Raw genomic sequence first — 22,435 nt, forward strand, 5'->3', positions numbered from 1 at the left:
GATTGCTTCTGTGGATAGGTATTTAATACAGGTAACAAGCTGAGATTAGGAGCACTCCCTTTAAGAGTGTGCTCCTAATCTCAGCTTGTCACTTGTATAAAAGACACCTGGGAGACAAATCTTTCTGATTGAGAGGGGGTCAAATACTCAATGCAAATCAATTTATAACATTTTTTTCAGGATTTTTGTTGTAGTTATTCTGTCTCTCACTGTTCAAATAAACCTACCATTAAAATTATAGACTGATAATTTCTTTGTTAGTGGGTGTTACGAATCCCTTTTGGCCCGACAGTCTAGGGGGGGATGGTAATGAGACCCGTAACATAACTCTTATAATTGTGACAAAGTAAAAGTGAGAACGAAATAACCAGGACAACTGAAATCTACCGTCAAACTCAAGGTTTATTTGAAAACACGGGGAGCAGGAAAAGGGGCTGAGCTGGACCCAAGGAAAGAAACAATAAGTATTTAAAAAAAAAACTAAGCTAGACTAGCCTACTTTAACAACAGCTAACTAACCAAAAATACAGTGGGTGGTCCACCCAGTTCTAACTAGTGTATTTAACAAAGTTTGCCTAAGGGTAGTGTATGCCCATGGGCGACTTGTCTTGGTTTCCCATTTTCCCACCAGCAATCAAACACAAACACCATAACAAAAACAATACTCGCAGGTGATGACAAAGTGCTATGGAGGTGCTCAAACAAAAGAGCGGTTAATACACGAGAGTGAAACACAGAGACCTACAGACATGGCATTTACAGAGAGAGATTGAGCTCGAGAGCAAACAACTGACAGGGTTTTTAAACCAAGGGAAAGGAACTGTGATAGGGTAGGAAAACGGGAGGAGGTGTGTCTTCTGACTGGTGACTGACTGACTGGTGACTGACTGACTGGCTGACTGACTGGCTGACTGACTGACTGACTGACTGGTGACTGACTGACTGGTGACTGACTGACTGGTGACTGACTGACTGACTGGTGACTGACTGACTGACTGGTGACTGGGGAGTGATGATTTTCACCTGTGAGGGGAGAAGGAGAGCAAACACAGGATACACACACACACACAGGATACCTGTATCTGTAACAGTGGGCAAACGTACAAAATCAGCAGGGGATCAAATACTTTTTTCCCTCACTGTGTACACTGACTCTGCGTGCAATGAATGCAACAGAAGTGACACAATTTCGCCTGGTTAATATTGCCTGCTAACCTGGATTTATTTTAGCTAAATATATACTTCTGTGTATTGATTTTAATTAAGAGATTGATGTTCATGGTTAGGTACACATTGGAGCAACGATACGCACCGCATCAATTATATGCAACGCATGACACGCTAGATAAACTAGTAATATCATCAATCATGTGTAGTTAAGTAGTGTTTATTTGTTTTTTATAAGATATGTTTAATGCTAGCTCGCAACTTACCATGGCTTACTGCATTTGCGTAACAGGCAATCTCCTCGTGGAATGCAATGAGAGGCAGGTGGTTAGAGCGTTGGACAAGTTAACTGTAAGGTTGCAAGATTGAATCCCCCGAGCTGACAAGGTCGTTCTGCCCCTGAACGAGGCAGTTAACCCACCGTTCCTAGGCCGTTATTGAAAATAAGAATGTGTTCTTAACTGACTTGCCTAGTTAAATAAAGATTAAATAAAGGTGTAAAAAAGTTGGTGTCCAAAAATACCGATTACCGATTGTTATGAAAACTTAATCGGCCATTCCGATTAATCGGTCGACCTCTAATCATAAGGATATTTTAGCAATTCGCAGTAGACGTCCTAAATTCCCCCCAGCCTTCAGATGTGCACTAAACAGTGCATTTGCACTTTAGATGCATTTTTAAGGCTATGGATACAAATGTGAACTTATCATTTCCAGATGTTTAGGTCAGTTATATGCTGCTTTGCGGTCTATTAACAGCACGGGTTACATTAAATAGCTGTAATATTTTCTTTTTACTGATGCATTTGGCAATCTTCAAATCATACAACGTATGAACAAATACATTCACTGTGAAGGTTGATACATGTAGACCCTTCATATATAGGCTATGAGCAGCACTTCGTTCAATTGATCAAATCAGTTCATGTTTTCTTGCTCAAACGGCGAGCAACAGCTGTCAAACTCACACATTTCTCTCAAAACACAGGGATCAATCCCAATATGCTGGTAAAATGTGACATTATGCACATAGCAACATAGGGAAAGGCGCCAATTCTACAGCGCGCTAAAGATTGTTTCAGAACAGCGGACAGCAATTTTATCCAACGCGGGATAAAGCACGTGTTATAAAATATCATATTTACGTAATACAACCATATACAATTTCCGTATCACAAGTCTTAGTGATGGACTCTGCCATCCCGTGGCCTCCGCAATGGATTAGTCCACTGAGACGGGCGCGACTCAGACGGGTGTCTTGTGCACCACAACATTTCTTTTTGCGACTGCTCGACTAAAGAAATCTCGGTCGACCGAACAATTGACCAGTCAACTAAATGGGGTCATCCCTAGTGTGGAGGGGAAAAAAACATGTTTAAAATTTCGGTTGAAATCACACACGACTCCTGGTCGACCAAGATTTTTGTTGTCGGGAACAGCCCTAGACGGTGGGACCAGAGGAGATGGTAATTCCCATCAGTTTGACAGAGGACCTGACTTTGATATGTGGAGCACCCGGATGCATGCAGACTAGAGCGAAACCGTGAGAGGGAGATCATCAAGAAATGGCCCACAAGAAAGCACGAGCCTAGGGTCTGTCCCTCAGTCATCGTCAATTCCCTGTCCTCTGACTTGTCCCTAAGTCATCGTCAATTCCTTGTCCTCTGACAAGGGCTTGGACCCCACGATACGATATCACGGTACTTAGGTGGTGATTCGATATGTATTCCGATTCAGTAGTGATTTTTATTTTCTTGCGCTTCACTGTTTCTAAAATATTGCTCAACATATGTCTGTGACAGAGGGACAAGCGAAAGCCGTGATGAGTTTTGATCAGTCATGGAAATAAAGCTACTTAAAACCAATTGGCTCCCTATTTTTAATAAGACTGAGAACAATTAAAGAAGAAGAAATACTGGATGCTGCATGTACAGCCAACTAGCACAAAAATATTGATCTCCTTACTCCTCTTGCAACTACCCATCCCGGATCCGGGAGAATTGTCAACTACACTAGCGCAACGGCCAAAAAATATTACTAGAAAACATTCACATTCATGAAATCACAAGTGAAATATAGCGAAACACAGCTTAGCCTTTTGTTAATCACCCTGTCATCTCAGATTTTGAAATTATGCTTTACAGCCAACGCAAGACAAGCGTTTGTAAGTTTATTGATAGCCTAGCATAGCATTATGTCCAGCTAGCAGCAGGAAACTTGGTCACAAATCAGAAAAGCAATTAAATGAATCATTTACATTTGATGATCTTCAGATGTTTTCACTCACGAGACTCCCAGTTAGACAGCAAATGTTCCATAAAGATTATTTTTATACCTAAAATACCTCAGTTTGTTGGTCACGTTATGTTGAGAAATTCACCGGAAATAGCGGTCACGACAACTGCGAATTTTTTCCCAAATTATATCCATAATATCGACAAACATGACAAACAGTTTTTATAATCAATCCTCAAGGTGTTTTTCAAATATCTATTCGATAATATATTTTGACAGTTTTGGAAACTTTAGATTTTCTATCCTAAGCTGTCAATTATATGCATATTCTAGCATCTGGTCCTGAGAAATAGGCCGTTTACTTTGGGAACGTTATTTTTCCCAAAAATAAAAATAATGCCCCCTAGTTTCAAGAGGTAATTAAGTAAAGCCACTTTCAGTTATGAGAGTCCATCGACACCACAGGAGGCAGGATGGACTAGCTCACTGTCACCCTCACTCTGAGCCCACTGAGCAGGAATTCACTCCTGCTGCAGTCATTGGAGTGGTTTTGTCTTTCCTATGCTATTCTGTGTGTTTGTGCATGCAGTACTGGGTCGGACTCCAGTACGGCAAATAGCTGTTGGAGTCCCTCCTGGTCCAAATTAATACTGTGTTTTGTAGTGTGGTGTCAGGGAATTGGCTGTGGTTTAGTGGTAGTATAGGAGCTCTCCAAGTGGGCTTGTACTGAATGAGGTGTATGCAGTGCTAGATTTGTCTACATAACCTGCATTAGTTAAAGACTATCGATGTCTGTTATGCGGAGGAAAGGCGTGGCTGCTGTGGACTTCCCCTCTCAGCTGCAGAGGAAATCTCACACGGGGGGAGAGAGAGTTGCTTCAGTGCTGTGGCACTGATTGAGACGGTCATCACAAAATACCTTACCACATGGTCAAATTGCTCTTCCCATACCAGATCTTTATGCAGAACAATATCCATGCCCATCCAGATGTAGATTAAGTTGGGGGGGTTTAGTCTATTTCCAGCTTTTCATATATATATTTTTTGCTCTGGATCTGTCCGTCTGTAAACGGATTACCTACATAGCTGATGTCTTAATTAGTCAGTCAAACCTGTTCCTCGCCTGACTGAGAGAAGTGCTGGAGAAACCAGTCTGACGACACAAGGCATAGCCTAATCTCTATTCTTAGAACACACCACACACATTACTTCACAAGTTAAGCTACACCACCTCTACTTAACCCAGCACTGAACTCATTGTAACTCTACTTGCTAAGGCTTACTCTAAGCAGTCAATCCCAGAGCATCTTTACCGAACACTATCCCTCGTTGCTCGGCCTACTGACTCTTTACCCTCAAAAAACGACTTCTCTTTATCAGTCCTGCTCTTATACCGTTGCCACCCCAGCTAACCCTGCCTGGAAAAGTTGCTTAACTGCTTACTTCAATCCGAGTACAGAGGGAGAGTATAGGCTTGTAGTTCATTTAACGGAGTCTAATCCGACTGGCTTTCATTAACCTTGATGCTGCAGTAACTACAGTGATGGGTGAAGAAAGAGCAACAGGTTGATCTCTCAGGGAGAGTCTGTTCTGCTGTCTTTCTGTTCTCCCCCTCACCGGCTGCAGTGTAGTGGCCCGTGGCTATAACAAACACTGTGTGGGAGTGAGAGGGCTGTTTTTTTTTTTGGTCCATTACCTCATTGGGATGTTTGTTTGTTTAGCCTTTTGCCTGTCATGCTCTGTCTCACTGGTGCTCCTCTTAACCCTCTCCTGTCTGCCCCATCCTCATCTGTCTGTATGGACTCAAATACACTCTCTTTTATATACTCTGCCTCGTAACCCAAAGTAATGATACTGATGTTAGTTTGTTCAAGACCGCGGTCATGAACTGGCTCGGTGCGGAGTCATCTGATGTAGTTGATCATGACCTCTGCGAGGTTCTGTTTGAAACCGAGGTAATCCTATAGAGCTGGTTGGAGAGGGTGAGAAGACAAATTATTTTTAACACCGTAACCAACTCAAATCTTTTCTCTCACAACCCCAGAGTGGTTATGGCCCATGCAATAGCGGCTATTAAGTGTTGTCATAACCATCACCAACCTCTTTCTCTGTGGCTACCCATAATTCCCTGGGTCTTACTGTGAGCCACCTGAATCAGCTGTGACCTAGGTGGACTTGACCAACAGTTTTCCTCACAGGCCCATCCTACTACAGCGCCACCAAGCCCAGTTCCCAGTCTGCGAAGACAGCTGGCTGCGGCAGGAGTCTAAACCACAGCATTAGACCACATCCATTGCTAACCGTAACAGTAAGGAGCTTTGTTCTGTTACTTAATGAGCCTGTTGTCCTCTGTGGTAGGCAGTAAAAACAAGTCAATCAGAAGCACCTCCAGAAGGGCATGCATGCTTTTTACTGCCTTGATGTTGACATTAAAGAGAACACTAGTATTAGCTATTAGAACCATACCACTCCACTATCAATGTTATTGCCTAAGGTGGACTCTTCTGTGTGTGTGTGTGTGTGTATACAAGTTGGCACCCTGGTCTCTCGTGCAGTGTGGCCTTATAAGGTGTCCAGTGCCTGCTAGGTCTTGTCAGGATACTGACTGGGGTTTAGGTTTGTTTTTAGTATCTAGACGCCTTAGAGCAGAGAAGCACTATGCCCATGTAAGAACACACAGCGCTGTCTGGACTTTGGACCTTCAGGCACACACGGAGGATGACGCGTGTCTGCGATGACTGCATGATCCAGGGTGAAATGGAGAGGAAGCTGCAGTCATGTCCATTAAGAAATATGACTAAAATTCAGTTGTCGTTATCAACGAACTCTGAAGTCAGATCCTTCTACTTTCTAGGAGTTTAAACTTTGTGTGTGACGGTCACAGCCTTCAGCAGAAAGACTCTCTCTGGATCTGGGGAGAACATTCGTTACATAACTATGGGTTGGGCCTGGCGCACTTCTGTCCTCTGGATGAGTCGTCTCTGCTGTGGTGGACCCTTGCCTTGAGGGGGAGACCCAATAAGATACAGGGTGTGTGAGATGCATGACGGTTGTATGCGTGTGATTCCAGTGTTTCCCCTAGATTATCTTCCAAAATCAACTAGGGCAGGGCGATTCCAACTACTAAACACATATTTAAATGCAACATGCATCAATTTCAATGATTTTTACTGAGTTACAGTTCATATAAGGAAATCAGTCAATTGAAATGTATTCATTAGACCCTAATTTATGGATTTCACATGACTAGGCAGGGGCGCAGCCAATCAGAATGAGTTTTTCCCCACAAAGGGGTTTTATTCCAGGCAGAAATAATCCTCATCAGCTCTCCGGGTGGCTGATCTCAGATGATCCCGCAGGTGAAGAATTAAACATTTTATTTTTTGGGGTGTATTGCCTTTTTAACTAAGTCAGTGAAAAACATTCTTACTTACAATGACGGCCAAACCTGGATGACGCTGGGCCAATTATGCGGCGCCCTACGGGACTCCCAATCACGGCCGGATGTGATACAGCCTGAATTTGAACCAGGGACTGTAGTGATGCCTCTTGCACTGAGATGCAGTAGACCGCTGTGCCACACGGGAGCCCAAAGAAGCCGGATGTGGAAGTCCTGTGCTGGCACGGTTACACTTGGTCTGCGGTTGTGAGGCCGGTTTGACTTAATGCCAAATTCTCTAAAACAATGTTGGAGGCGGCTTATGGTAGAAAATTAACAAGCATTTCAGACAACAGCTCTGGTGGACATTCCTGCAGTCAGCATGCCATTTGCACACTCCCTCAAAAGGGAGACGTCTGTGGCATTGTTGTGACAACTGCACGTTTTAGTGGCCTTTTATTGCCCCAGCACCAGGTACACCTGTGTAATTATGCTGTTTTAATCAGCTCCTTGATATGCCACACCTGTCAGGTGGAAAGAAAGCAACGCATAACCACAAATGAAGCACTTTTCTTAATAGAAATTGTTGCCAAAAGTAATTAGGAAAGAAGTGACGTGAGTCAAGGTGCAACAAACATTGATGCTCACTTTTTGTTTTATTTAAACAAATTTTATAAGGTTCTAAAAGTAAATAGGTCGTTTTAAAATCATCTGAAAACGAAGCATCTCAATAAATAACAAAGAATGCAGTGTGTCGTTAGGGGTAATGCAAAATTCCAGTCTGAAGGAAGTATGCTTTGAATTAATTTCCCTCAGTCATTAGACATGTTTTTTGTCACACTCCCTTTTAATGGATCCTTGTCTGTATGAGGGAAATAGAAGGCACGTATCTGTTCCTTAGTCGTAGCTTTCAGAAATGTGGTCATAATATTTTGTAACTTAATCCGTTCAAACGCTAGACTCCATATGTAGAATCAACATGCCACACAGGCGCTAGAAACCACACTATAGACAACCACCATAGTGCTTGTCGTTCTGGAACTGAACGTCCGATATTGGCTAATTATTTATTATTATTTTAAAGATCTTTCATTAATGTTCACATTAATCAAAGGGCCAGTATAAAATAATAAACAGGCTAGATCTGGCCTGGGCCCCGCCAGTTGAATATCCCTTATCTAGGTCCTCCAAATGAAGGTCAGGACAACACTGGCAGGCCCAGGGCTGGAGGCCTGTCAGTGTGTGTGTGTGTGCTCTATGTCGATCTGTATCAGCTGATCTTACCAATCTCTTCAGGCCATAACACATGTAATAACACCACTTAACTCTCTCTGTTTCTGTCTATCAGGATGTGGAGCAGGAAAGGGAGTTACGGACTCATCTCAGCAGAGAGGAGATCAGACAGAAGGTCGAGCTGTACAACTCCTCCTCCAAGGACCACCTCAAAATGACCCTGGTAAGTGACTTCTAACCCCGACCCCATCCACTAACCCATAACCCAACTCCTCCATCAGACATTAGGCTACCTCGGTTTATCATCCCTTCTGACCTAGCTTCCCACTTTTGACCCCCCCATCCCTAAACTAACCTGTATGACCGTCAGGCTCTGATGGTTATCTCTGCCACGAGTGTGTGCATGGTTCTGCCAGCCTTCAGAGCTGAACTGTAAAGGCTCATTCAGCGCTCACGTGTTGTGCGTTATCTATCCCCTCCTGATCCACAAGAGATGTGACACAAACGTTTGCTTGCTGCATGTTTCCACCACATCTCTCCTTCCTCTGTTTACTAATGATAAGGATGATGATTGAACAGAAGCTCTGTTGTCCTGACCTCCCCTGTTATGTGGAAGAGGACCAGCTCTTTCTAACTGACTGCTCAGTGCTCACCAAGCTGCGGGCATGATGGTGGCACACAGCACATGTTCACCAGACTAGCTGTCTGGAACAGGCCTGTCTGAGAGAGATGTATCAGATGAATAACTCGCATACTTATTTCCTTCTGGGTCAAAGTTCGAAACCACTGTTCTTTGATTCACATTGATGTCCATCTAGTCCATGCGATCAGACCTGTCAGTCTCATCTAAAACATGCAGTCAGGCTGGCACTACTGCGGTCTTGTTGTCTTTAGAATGTCTTTGTTTGCTCCCACTTCTCGCCTCTCTTTGTGTCCCTGATCTGTCCATCTATCACAACCACAAGTCACTCTTTGTTCTCTTTCTCTATAGAAACATAACTCCGTGATGGTGCATTTTAGTAGTGGCAGTCAGCTGATTGATGCGTTTCATCTCTTCTCCTTTAATAACCTTCTCTCTCTTACCCTTCTAAACACCAGTGGTGGAAAAAGTACCCCATTGTCTTTTTTCTTTTCTTTTAAAAAAAACTTAAAGTGAAGATACTTTAATAGAAAATGAATCAAGTAAAAGTGAGTCATCCAGTAAAAGTCTAAAAGTATTTGGTTTTAAAGGTATGGATAATTCCTTATGTTAAGCAAACCACACGGTGCCATATTTTGTAAAAAATAAATAAAGAAGTAAGATAGCCAGAGGCGCACTACAGCACTCAGACATTTACAAACAAAGCATTTGTGTTGAGTGAGTCCGTCAGATCAGAGGCAGTAGGGATGACCAGGGATTTTCTCTTTAGATGTGCGTGAATTGGACCCTTTTCCTGTCTTGCTAAGCATTCAAATGTAGCGAGTACTTTTGGGCATAAGGGAAAATGTATGGAGTAAAAAGTACATTATTTGCTTTAAGAATGTAGTGAAGTAAAAGTTGTCAAAAATATAAATGGTAAAGTAACCCCCAAAAACAACTTAAGTAGTGCTTTAAAGTATTTTTACTTAAGTACCTTTATACCACTGTTAAACACGCTCTCTCGCACAGTGCTGTCATGTCCACAGGGGGATGGCATGTGAAGTAATGGGTTTAAAGATGAGCCCACAAATCTGGGCTCCATCTGGTAATTAATGTGAAGCTCCCACCCACCCCATCATCTGGTCATCTCTCACACAGACATGACCGAGCTTACTGTGTGCGAACATGAGTGCTTGTGTACCTGTTCTGTGTTGCCCTGCAGTATCCTAACCGGTCTCCCTCCCTCCCTGTAGAACCCCAGTGGTGTGTATACGGGGTTCATTAAGGTGCAGTTGGAGCTGAGGAGACCCGTCACAGTACGAGGGGGCCAGAGAGGAGAGGAAGCCTTCTACCTCCCCCAGGGGGCGATTAACACTCTTCACATCAGCTCCAACAACACCGTACGACAGGTGGGTCTCACACACACACACAGTTACGTACAACCTGCGTGCATTGATTTTGTAGAAAATGGCTATAATTATATATGAACACTGATGCTAATCTTTAATGTTTCCATCAGGTGATTCAGGCCCTGTTGACCAAGTTCACCGTAGCTGACAACCCTGCTAAATATGCCCTGTACAAACGCTGCCGCAGGGATGAGCAAGGTAAGTGTGTGTGTGTGGTCTGTCTTTCTGGCTATAGGGGACATTGTAGTTGGTTTGTCATGCTATAGATGCCAGTCTATGTTAGCTGGCTGGATAGCATGCATGCCAGAACTGGGCTGGTGTCTGAACATAGTGTGTGTCGGTATCTGTAGGGTTTAGGGTGTGTATTTCTAGACGCCTCGCCCTCATGTTGCTGAATGCCACAGGGCTGTCCACACACACACATTACTTTTCACCCCTGTGGCTGAAATACCCCCCCACCAGGGAAGGAACACACACACCGTGTACAGCAGCAGCTGTTCTCAACCAGCCAGCCTGTGGAGAGAAGTCCACAAAAGGTTTCAGTACAGTTTACAGTAGCAGCCGGTGTCTTGGTCTTCTGTTCCCCCCCGCTACTGTTCTTCCTATTTTAGGGCTCTGCTAGATAAGATGGAGAGGGCAACTCGCTGGTGAGGTTCAGCATGGACCTTCACCCGGCTCAGAGTCTGAGACCACCAGCAGACAAGCAAAGATGGATCAGTCCCTATACCACAGAGCAGGAGATAAACCCATCTTACTGAAGACTGGGTGGGGTTAGGGGTAGAGTAGTCGGGAATAGGAGTGCAGGTAGCTTATGGTTGTGAATAGGTCAGACTTCCAGCCGAGTTGCAGTGCCGACAATAGACAGACCGTGACAGACTGCACAATCTCACACTGTTGTGTAATCTGACAGCTCTTCATTATGTCAAGGGAAATGCGCACACCCGCTATCTCAGACCTCTAGGACAGCGTGACTCGGACGCTAGCTCTGACGTTATGCGTGTTTGCGGTATTTTCCCTTCGGTACATGAAGAGAGGAGGTCTGAGCCTGTTAATGTCTGTCTAGACAGTATATACTGTGGTGCAATTAAAAACACGAGGGGGGGGGCTTGTGTGTGCTGGGCTGTATGGGGCACGGTCTCAGTTCGTAATGGTTAGGATTTGAGGCGTCATAACTAGATCTGTGGTTACTGCGTGATCTATGAGGAATGGTAAATGTATGCACGTCTGTAACTTATGACCCATTCCGATGGTGTAAACTTAAAGCCCCTGCCTGCCGCAAGAAATGCCACGGTGATGTCTGAATCCGGCATGGAATGCGGGTCTCTCCCAGTCCTGCTGAGATGGACGGCTAAAGTACTGTACTACCATGGCACCATCTGTTACATAGCTGTGTAGAGCTAGTCCCTTTCAGCAGCTGTGTTTTTAATAGGAGAGCCTGTAGGCTTGGCCTAGCAGGCAGGCGGGAGCCCCTACTGTAGAGGGACAGGCTGAGAGCATGTAGTGGTGTGAGCTGCCGTCTCTGGATGTGGAGCATACAGGAGGATTTAGGGCTGCCTGGTGACTTGACTCGCATGAAAGACGTCGCCCTCTCTGATCTGACCGGGCCGCTTTCTGTGTGTGCTTTCCCCCATTGCATGTAGCCAAAACTAAAAGTGTTGTATTATTTTTTACTAAAGCTCTCATTAGTGTTTTTACAGCACATCACCCCCCCCCCAACATGACATTGAACCCTTCTGTAGAATAAACCCTAATAATCATGAATTATAACCACAGAATATTGTGTGTTTCCTCCTGTAGAGTACATGTGTAAGCTGTCGGAGGGAGAGCATCCGTTGTTCCTGCGTCTGCTAGCAGGTCCCAACACCGACACGCTGGGCTTTGTCCTGAGAGAACAGCAGACTGGCGAGGTCATGGTAAGACGCACACTGAACTCCCACCCACACACACACACTAAACACACTCATGCTCCCTGTATTAACCATACCTCTTTCCTCTTCCAGTGGGAAGCATTTTCCATCCCAGAGTTGAGTAACTTCCTAAGGATGCTGGAGAAGGAGGAGACTGAGCGGGTGTGTTCCGTGACACGTCGCTACGACAACTACAGACTCAAACTGCAGGAGGCCATGAGAGCAGCAGGGGGGCCGGGGTAACTACTGTCCCCGGAGGAGAGAGGGCTGGGAACCAGAATCCAGTCTGAGGGACACTGAGGGGGAAACTGGTCCAACCTGATTCAGAAACTGGAGAGAACTGGAATAAACTCTAGATTTTACCTGTGGACCCTATGTGCAATACACTAGATGGACACTAGAGGGCCTCTGTGGTTCCACTGCGTTCAGCCTGGACTTGTCATTAAGCACTCAAGAGACGAGCTCCATGTCTTTACTGAGTAGGCCGACACCCCTGTGTGCCATATCCACTCTTCTGTTCACTCTCTTTTGATCCTTCTAGTTATTGCCATTTTTTTAGTATTTTAGAATGACCTTTTTGAACACGTGAATTATTCAAACCCCCGAATATTTGAATCCATTTATTTTGCATTTTTATTTAATTGGTGGATACAAGGGTTTGTACATATTGTCGTTTTTAATTTGTGGGTGAAGCTTTGTTCTGTTTCTTTGCAGAATTTTTTTTATTGTGTTCTATGAAGGCGTGGTGTCAATCCAACCCCCAAAGGTCCGACTCGTGTGCTCACTGATTTCTCTCACAGGGGTTAATGCACAGAAAACATATCAGCAACATAAAGGCTAGACTGGTTTATCATGGAAAGGACACAGTATTAGATGGACAAGATGAAATCGAAACTAGAAAAGGCAAATGATGCAAACCAGAATAAGAGTGGTGTATTTAAACTGAAGGTTGTGATGGTCTTGAAAGGAGAAGCATATTTGGTGCAGTTTGTAGAGTCTGACAGTCACAAGCTGTTTGGGGTTTAGAGGTCAGGATGGAAGTGTGACCGCTTGTGACCAGACTGACAGTGGAGTTTGAGCTGACCGCTCACCTTTGACCTCTGGGCAGAGACTAGTTGTATCAGAGGAGAAGAGGTTAGCGCTGTGAGAATGGAAAGATTTTAGGAAGTTGACTAATGGTTTTAGAGGAAGTAGATAAGTAAGACTAAAAAAACAACAACAAATGAAATGGATGTGACAAACAAGAGTTTTTGGAGTTCCATGTTAAGAGATTTTCTATGCCCGAGAAAGTTCAGGTTCTCTTGGAGCCAGCGCCAGGCCAGTGGCCACAGATAACATGGTCAGGAATAGTAGCAAAGGACGGTGGCTATATTTCTGTTCCTCTGGTAGTCATTGAACATAGTTACATCTGCCCTAATCTGCTTCAGGGCTGGTAGGATAAAGTCAGTTTATTGTAGAGGCGACGTCACATGGCAATGTGTTCAATCTCCTAGACTAGGAGAAAGCGGCTAGAACCTGTTGCTTTGAAGTTCTCGCATTTTGCCTCCCTGTCTGTCTCTCTCAGTACTGTATTTACATCTCTACCAGGGTAGATTTTCTGGTAGTTACAGGTCATTTGAACAGAGACTGTACTTTGGAATTGATGGACAATCAATTGAATGGACAGAACAACTAGTGAGCGCATTTTGGGCCATCAACCCTCGGCACAGTATCAAAACACGCTGACCAAATGCAAGAATATATGTTGATTTGGCATGTTTAAAAGCCTTGTTGTTTATCTGCCAGTACTATATGACGTTTTTTCTGATGGTACTGCATTAGTTGCCATGTTTATCTCTATAGAAATAGTAGTGGTGTGGTTATATAGCCCCACCTTATGGATAAATGCTGTAACTGTGTCCTCTCGGTCTGCCTGTTGGTGATATGATGTGCTGTTGCTTATGTTTTCATGTTCTATAACCGAAGCTATTATAAAATGTTTGGATTTATTTTAGGTTTTGCCTGATGCTCCTAGAGGCCTCAAATTAAGGGAACATTTTATAGCTAGAGTTTATTATAAGGGGTTACACACCCAGAACGTAATTTACGTTTAAACACTGGGTTAATGGAATTAGATATGGTAAAATCTAACTTTTTTTTTTATCCTAAAGCCATTTTCTTTGCAAGCCTTGCTAGATGGTGTTGCAAAGCACAGTGTTACATTGACAGATACCACTGGCCCTGTGTTAGTTAGTTAGAGGTTTGCACATCTCAGCATCAGGGCTTTGAATCAGACAGGTTGATAATCTATCTACAGAGCTTCTATCGGACCAGTTTACGATCTACTGAAGCTTCTGGGCACTTTACCTTTTAATTCAGGGATTTTTCTTTTCCTTCTCCATTTATCAGATGCCAATCTTCCACTATTATAATTCTACACAATGTTTTATAATTAGGCCTTATTGAAATTAGTGGCTTTTATGAAAGATGTGTTTGTACAAGCTACTGTATGATTTGTTAGACTGTGAAAGTTGGTTTATCTTCAATTTGTATCATGGGCAGCGCTCTCTGGTTAGCTTTGTTAAGTGGGATGTAGGAGGATGACTGCTAAAGTAACCCATATAAATATACTATAAAGCATGCATCATCTACACCTATAGGTGTCTACTATGTGGCTCTTAGGAACCAGAGGCCAGTACTGTTGAACTTGGAAATGTATGAAAGTTTTTATAGATAAACATAAACTAGTTAGATGCATAACTGTTATTTGCCAAAGATTGCTAGCCCCCCTGTCTCTTCAGCTATGCCCTTGTAATGTTTGACACTGCAGTGCTGTATGCAGCGACTGTAAAATCTATACCTGGAATGATTCTGCTGACAGTGTTAGTGATGGTTCAGTACCAGGATGTGGATGAACACAGCAGCTGTGGGCTCAGCTTGGAGGAGACGGGATTGAACCGACATGTTATAATGAAAAAAATGTTGCTATATTCTATTTATATTATTGATGATGCAGATTTATTTTTGTAGGTAACTTTCTTTTTTTCTTTTTTTTTTGGATTGTTACCAAATGTGGCCTTCTCTAAAGGACTGAATTCATCTATTAAAGTTTTAAATTGTACAAAAAAAGGAAACATTGGTGAATCCAATGATCTGGCCACTGAATTAAAAATGCTGAACTAATAATGAGACCTGACTGCACTCCTATAGGCAGCTCCGAAAGGGGCAAACAGCAGTTGCTACGTAAGATGACGTCCTCGTCGATCTCCAGTACATAGCCATACTGGGGGTAGCTCATTAAGGTGTTGCAGTGGTACATCTGCATCAATAGGTGGGCAAGTCTGCGGTCGCCCAGGTGTATGTCACCTGCTCATAGATCTCCGGTTTCTACACCGGCATGTCTTTGCCTGTGTGCCTGGGGTCTCAATCTTCAGAGGGTCCCTGGAGTGAGCTTCTTCCTGTGGACTTCGGAGGCTACGCCAGTGTGAAGCAGCCTCTTCATCATCCCGCATATCTCTGTAGTCAGGTCCTTCGTGTAGGTGGCTTCCTCTGCGTCTGAATAGCATCTCGTTGATGTTATTGGGAGGGCTCTCTAGGGGCCGGGCTGGGGCAGCCCAGACAATCTTCCCCGCTATTGGATACATTCAATCACTTTCAAATTAATTTACAGAGCTATAGATGTTAAGACACCATCCATGAGATCAAAATTCTAGTTTAACCCTGTTTTGAGGTTATACACTTTTGTTTACATCAACCTTGTTTACAAACACTGGAGTAAAGCAAACTTATATTTGGGGTTCTTACGGGACAGTTAAAGGGCAATGCCAGCACTTTTCAACTTAATTTTAATTATTTACAGCACAATACCAAGGTTAACATATGCGAAAATGTGCTTTGTTGAGGGGGGGGGGGGGGTAATCTGGGATTTTGAAGTAGTGACCAGGGGAGCACAAAAATAGGTTTCCAGCCTGTTGAAGGTTTTTATTTATTTTTAATCCAACCCTGTCACAAAGAAGCTTTTAATTTTTTTTTTTTTAAACACATAATAGAAGCACGCCATTTACACATACAGTATGTAGACAGGTTTGGTGCTGCAGATGACTGAGGTTGAAAATTTGCGGAATTGCCCTTTAAACTAAACTCAGAAAGCATTTATAGGTGTATATTCTTCAAGAATCAATGGGTTCATATCAATTCATAAGTCCAAAAATGGATGTATGCAAAATTCAACAATTTCAAAGATTTTACTGACTTACAGTTCATATAAGAAAATCAGTCAATTGAAAAGAATTCATTAGTTTGGGCCTCCGTCTAGCTGATCCTGGGTGTAATCATTAGACCAACAGTTGAAAACGAGAGTTTCTATTAGACAAATTCAAGTTTGTTTATCCCCGTTTTCCCTTTGCTTCCGTTTAAGATATATATTTTTTCAACAGAATTGGCGGATTCAATACATCCCTGATCACGAGTTAACACTATTCACTTTCATAGTTGCATTCCTTCTCGCATCTCTTCTCACCTCTTCCCATTGCGTGTGGACTTCAATGCACAACACATCAGCTGTATGTGACCAGGCGAAAAAAAACTTTCCAAGCCAAACTGTTACACACAGCCTACATCACTATCACCATATTAGTCACCATATTAGCTAGTAATGTCAAAGTCAGCATAGCTAATAGAACTAAAGTGTTAGGGTTGTACAATGATGCACAATTACTACAGAGTGCTGTTGAGGCTACTGTAGACCTTTGCAAAACAGTGTTTTAATCAATTATTTGGTGACGCGATTATATTTAGTATAGTTATACCCAATAATAACTGCTTAATGTTTTACAATTCATGAAATTCACTGAGAAGGATGGTCCTCCCCTTCCTCCTCTGAGGAGCCTCCACTGATACAAAAGTATGTGGACATACCTTCAAATTAGTGGATTCGGCTATTTCAGCCACATCCGTTGCAGACAGGTGTATTAAATCGAGCACACAGCTGTGCAATCTCCATAAACAAACATTGGTAGTAGAATGGCCTTACTGAAGAGCTCAATCAAATCAAATTTATTTATATAGCTCTTCGTACATCAGCTGATATCGCAAAGTGCTGTACAGAAACCCAGCCTGAAACTCCAAACAGCAAGCAATGCAGGTGTAGAAGCACGGTGGCTAGGAAAAACACCCAAGAAAGGCCAAAACCTAGGAAGAAACCTAGAGAGGAACCAGGCTATGTGGGGTGGCCAGTCCTCTTCTGGCTGTGCCGGGTGGAGATTATAATAGAACATGGCCAAGATGTTCAAATGTTCATAAATGACCAGCATGGTCGAATAATAATAAGGCAGAACAGTTGAAACTGGAGCAGCAGCACGGTCAGGTGGACTGGGGACAGCAAGGAGTCATCATGTCAGGTAGTCCTGGGGCATGGTCCAAGGGCTCAGGTCAGTTGAAACTGGAGCAGCAGCATGGCCAGGTGGACTGGGGACAGCAAGGAGTCATCATGTCAGGTAGTCCTGGGGCATGGTCCTAGGGCTCAGGTCCTCCGAGAGAGAGAAAGAAAGAAGGAGAGAATTAGAGAACGCACACTTAGATTCACACAGGACACCGAATAGGACAGGAAGTACTCCAGATATAACAAACTGACCCTATTCCCCCGACACATAAACTACTGCAGCATAAATACTGGAGGCTGAGACAGGAGGGGTCAGGAGACACTGTGGCCCCATCTGAGGACACCCCCGGACAGGGCCAAACAGGAAGGATATAACCCCACCCACTTTGCCAAAGCACAGCCCCCACACCACTAGAGGGATATCTTCAACCACCAACTTACCATCCTGAGACAAGGCCGAGTATAGCCCACAAAGATCTCCGCCATGGCACAACCCAAGGGGGTCGCCAACCCAGACAGGATGACCACATCAGTGAATCAACCCACTCAGGTGACGCACCCCTTCCAGGGACGGCATGAGAGAGCCCCAGTAAGCCAGTGACTCAGCCCCTGTAATAGGGTTAGAGGCAGAGAATCCCAGTGGAAAGAGGGGAACCGGCCAGGCAGAGACAGCAAGGGCGGTTCGTTGCTCCAGAGCCTTTCCGTTCACCTTTCCACTCCTGGGCCAGACCACACTCAATCATTTGACCCACTGAAGAGATGAGTCTTCAGTAAAGACTTAAAGGTTGAGACCGAGTTTGCGTCTCTGACATGGGTAGGCAGACTGTTCCATAAAAATGGAGCTCTATAGGAGAAAGCCCTGCCTCCAGCTGTTTGCTTAGAAATTCTAGGGACAATTAGGAGGCCTGCGTCTTGTGACCGTAGCGTACGTGTAGGTATGTACGGCAGGACCAAATCAGAGAGATAGGTAGGAGCAAGCCCATGTAATGCTTTGTAGGTTAGCAGTAAAACCTTAAAATCAGCCCTTGCTTTGACAGGAAGCCAGTGTAGAGAGGCTAACACTGGAGTAATATGATCAAATTTTTTGGTTCTACTCAGGATTCTAGCAGCCGTATTTAGCACTAACTGAAGTTTATTTAGTGCTTTATCCGGGTAGCCGGAAAGTAGAGCATTGCAGTAGTATAACCAAGAAGTGACAAAAGCATGGATAATTGTTCTGCATCATTTTTGGACAGAAAGTTTCTGATTTTTGCAATGTTACGTAGATGGAAAAAAGCTGTCCTTGAAATGGTCTTTATGTTCTTCAAAAGAGAGATCAGGGTCCAGCGTAACGCCGAGGTCCTTCACAGTTTTATTTGAGACAACTGTACAACCATTAAGATTAATTGTCAGATTCAACAGAAGATCTCTTTGTTTCTTGGGACCTAGAACAAGCATCTCTGTTTTGTCCGAGTTTAAAAGTAGAAAGTTTGCAGCCATCCACTTCCTTATTTCTGAAACACATGCTTCGAGCAAGGGCAATTTTGGGGCTTCACCATGTTTCATTGAAATGTACAGCTGTGTGTCATCCGCATAGCAGTGAAAGTTAACATTATGTTTTCGAATAACATCCCCAAGAGGTAAAATATATAGTGAAAATAATAGTGGTCCTAAAACGGAACCTTGAGGAACACCGAAATTTACAGTTGATTTGTCAGAGGACAAACCATTCACAGAGACAAACATATCTTTCCGACAGATAAGATCTAAACCAGGCCAGAACTTGTCCGTGTAGACCAATTTGGGTTTCCAATCTCTCCAAAAGAATGTGGTGATCGATGGTATCAAAAGCAGCACTAAGGTCTAGGAGCACGAGGACAGATGCAGAGCCTCGGTGCGATGCCTTTAAAATGTCAATGACTTTCAACGTGGCACCGTCATATGATGCCATCTTTCCAACAAGTCAGTTCGTCAAATTTCTGCCCTGCTAGAGTTGCATCGGTCAACTATAAGTGCTGTTATTGTGAAGTAGAAACATCTAGGAGTAACAACGGCTTAGCCGCGAAATGGAAGGCCACACAAGCTCACAGAATGGAACCGGCGAGTGCTGAAGCGCGTAGTGCATTAAAATCGTCTGTCCTCGGTTGCAACACTCACTACTGCGTTGCAAACTGCCTCATTGGGAGCTTCATGAAATGGGTTTCCATGGCCGAGCAGCCGCACGCAAGCCTAAGATCACTGTGCATAATGCCAAGCGTCGGCTGGAGTGGTGTAAAGCTCGCCGCTATTGGACTCTGGAGCAGTGGAAATGCGTTCACTGGAGTGATGACTCACGCTTCACCATCTGGCAGTCTGACGAACAAATCTGGGTCTGGTGGATGACAGGAGAATGCTATCTTCCCTAATTCATAGTGCCAACTGTAAAGTTTGGCGGAGGAGGAATAATGGGCTGGGGCAGTGTTTCATGGTTTGGGCTAGGCCCCTTAGGTTCAGTGAAGGGAAATTTTGAAGCTTCAGCATACAATGACATTTGGCGAAGGCTCTTTCCTGTTTCAGCATAACAATGACCCCATGCACAAAGCGAGGTCCATAAAGAAATGGTTTGTTGAGATTGGTGTAGAAGAACTTGACTGGCCTGCACAGAGCCCTGACCTCAACCCCATCAAACACCTTTGTGTTGAATTGGAACACCGACTGTAAGCCAGGCCTAATCGGCCAACATCAGTGCCCGACCTCACTAATGCTCTTGTGGCTGAAGGGAAGCAAGTCCCTTCAGTAATGTTCCAACATCTAGTGGAAAGACTTCCCAGAAGAGTGGAGGCTGTTATAGCAGCAAAGGGGGGACCAATTTCATATCACTGCCCGTGATTTTGGAATGAGATGGTCGGTGAGCAGGTGTCCACATACTTTTGGTCATGTAGTGTGTATATAGGTGAAATTAATAATTCCTTTTGATGTTAATACTATGTAAAGCATCTAATCATGTTGCAATATGATTATGAAATAATAGCCTAATATAGACCTATTCAACCACAGTTGAGGAAAAAGTCAGTGGTTGTATTCGCTAAAAGTTTTTATAAAAATTGTAAATTTCAGTACCCCTCAGAAGGATTGCAGTTGGACAAACATAGATAGGCCAACAGGTAAACATTTTCATACTTGTAAAAATGTCAAGAATAGACGACTCAATGTTGTTGCTAGCAAATCACGCGACTAGTTATCAAAACTCAAGTTGAGCATTCCTCAGCTAGGCCTACATAACCTGTTTCAGGCCTTCATGACATTACCCTGAAGAAGCTACAGTGATGACGAAACATTGGTGTTTTACCCAATACATTCGTGAGAGCTTACATATAGTGTGCGACTCTCTTTATTTTGATTTTGATAGCCTAATTTAAAGAATTTCCCATCAAACTAGCTACTTTACACCGTTTGGATCTATCCTCCCTCCCCTGCTTCTCTGTACCCACACGAGTGTGCACACTGCACTCTTCCAGCGGTCAGAAGTTATTTTGAATGTTTGTTCGTAGGTCTGAGAGTAGAGTAGTACTTACTTATTGATTCCAACTTGGTAAATAGTTTTGTCACTCGTTATCATTAATGAATTACAGAGACAAGTATGTATGAATGACAAACACATGATGAAAAAAAACACAGAGGCAGATGTCCATATCAGAATAAACTATAAACAATCACAGGTAAAGACTGGTTAGCGTTTAGGCATTAACTCCTCAATCTTAAGGTTAGGCATAACTCAGAAGGGTTAAGGTTTGGGATAGGCTTAAAACAAAATTCTCTGAAACAGAAATCTCTAAAACAACTTCTATGGCTGGATTGATTGATGTTTACGCCCATGCCATGCCAGTCCACAATGCCCTAGCAAAACCTATTTGAAGATAACATCGCACACTGTTGCCCCTAGTGGCTGGTTTCCACGTCATTTCCTGATGTAGTCAGACATGGATGGACGTTGAATACTGACTTGTACTATGGGTCACCTGGCTAAATTAGCTATGAATGTAAGAAATGTAAGTCAAGTTAATTTGACATTTTTTTTGCTATGATCACCCCCCAATGCCCTCTCTTTGAGAAGTAGGCTATAAGCTTGCTTTCAGTGGGATGAGTGTATTTTGCAGAAAATAAAGGCTAATAATATACAGTACACTCTTGGCATTTTCTCAACCAGCTTCACCTAGAATGCTTTTCAAACAGTCTTGAAGGAGTAACCACAATGCTTAGGACTTGTTGGCTGCTTTTCCTTCATTCTGCCGTCCAAGTCATCTCACTTGGGTTGAGTTCGGGTGATTGTGGAGGCCAGGTCATCTAATGCAGAACTCCATTACTCTCATTTTTGGTCAAATAGCTCTTATACAGCCTGGAGGTGTGTTGGGTCACTGTCCTGTTGAAAAACAAATGATAGTCCCCCTAAGTGCAAACCAGATGGGATGGTGTATTGCTGCAGAATGCTGTGGTAGCCATGCTGGTTAAGTGTGCCTTGAATTCGAAGTAAATCCATGACAGTCACCAAAAAAGCACCATCACACCTCTTCTTCCATGCTTCAAGGTGGGAACCACACATGGGGAGATCATCCGTTCACGTACTCTGCATCTCACAAAGACACAGCGGTTGGAACCAAAAATCTCAAATTTGGACTCCTCAGACCAAAGGACAAATTTCCACCTTTCTGTTACTTGAACTCTGTAAAGCATTTATTTGGGTGGTAATTCTAATGAACTTATCTTCTGCAGCAGAGGTAACTCTGGGTCTTCCTTTCCTGTGGTGGTCCTCATGAGAGCCAGTTTCATCATAGCGCTTGATGGTTTTTGCGACTGCACTTGAAGAAACTTAAAAGTTCTTGAAATTTTCCGAATTGACTGACCTTCATGTCTTAAAGTAACGATGACCTGCCCTTTCGCTATGCTTATTTGAGCTGTTCTTGCCATAATATGGACTTGGTCTTTTACCCAACAGGGCGGTCTTCTGTATACCACCCCACCTTGTCACAACACAACTGAATGGCTCATTAAGAAGGAAAGAAATTCTGCAAATTAACTTTCAATAAGGCACACCTGTTAATTGAAATGCATTCCAGGTGACTATCTCTTGAAGCTGGTTGAAAGAATGCCAAGAGATAGCAAATAGTGGCT

At 43.5% G+C, this 22,435-nt stretch overlaps 1 protein-coding gene across 2 annotated transcripts in view; it reads left to right on the forward strand.

Annotated features, from left to right (window-relative positions):
* rassf3 (Ras association domain family member 3) overlaps positions 1-13,687 on the forward strand; it is a 43,960-nt gene extending 30,273 nt beyond the window's left edge. For both annotated transcript variants that reach the window (XM_064939975.1, XM_064939976.1), the window contains 5 exons: positions 8,130-8,237; positions 9,887-10,042; positions 10,153-10,240; positions 11,840-11,955; positions 12,043-13,687. In XM_064939975.1, the coding sequence (XP_064796047.1) occupies positions 8,130-8,237; positions 9,887-10,042; positions 10,153-10,240; positions 11,840-11,955; positions 12,043-12,192 (618 nt within the window). In that variant the 3' untranslated portion in view covers positions 12,193-13,687. The remainder of the gene's footprint in view (positions 1-8,129; positions 8,238-9,886; positions 10,043-10,152; positions 10,241-11,839; positions 11,956-12,042) is intronic.
* The last annotated feature ends 8,748 nt before the right edge of the window (positions 13,688-22,435 follow it).

The sequence above is a fragment of the Oncorhynchus masou genome, chromosome 27 (genome assembly GCF_036934945.1).
Source record: "Oncorhynchus masou masou isolate Uvic2021 chromosome 27, UVic_Omas_1.1, whole genome shotgun sequence".
Classification (NCBI taxonomy): domain Eukaryota; kingdom Metazoa; phylum Chordata; class Actinopteri; order Salmoniformes; family Salmonidae; genus Oncorhynchus; species Oncorhynchus masou.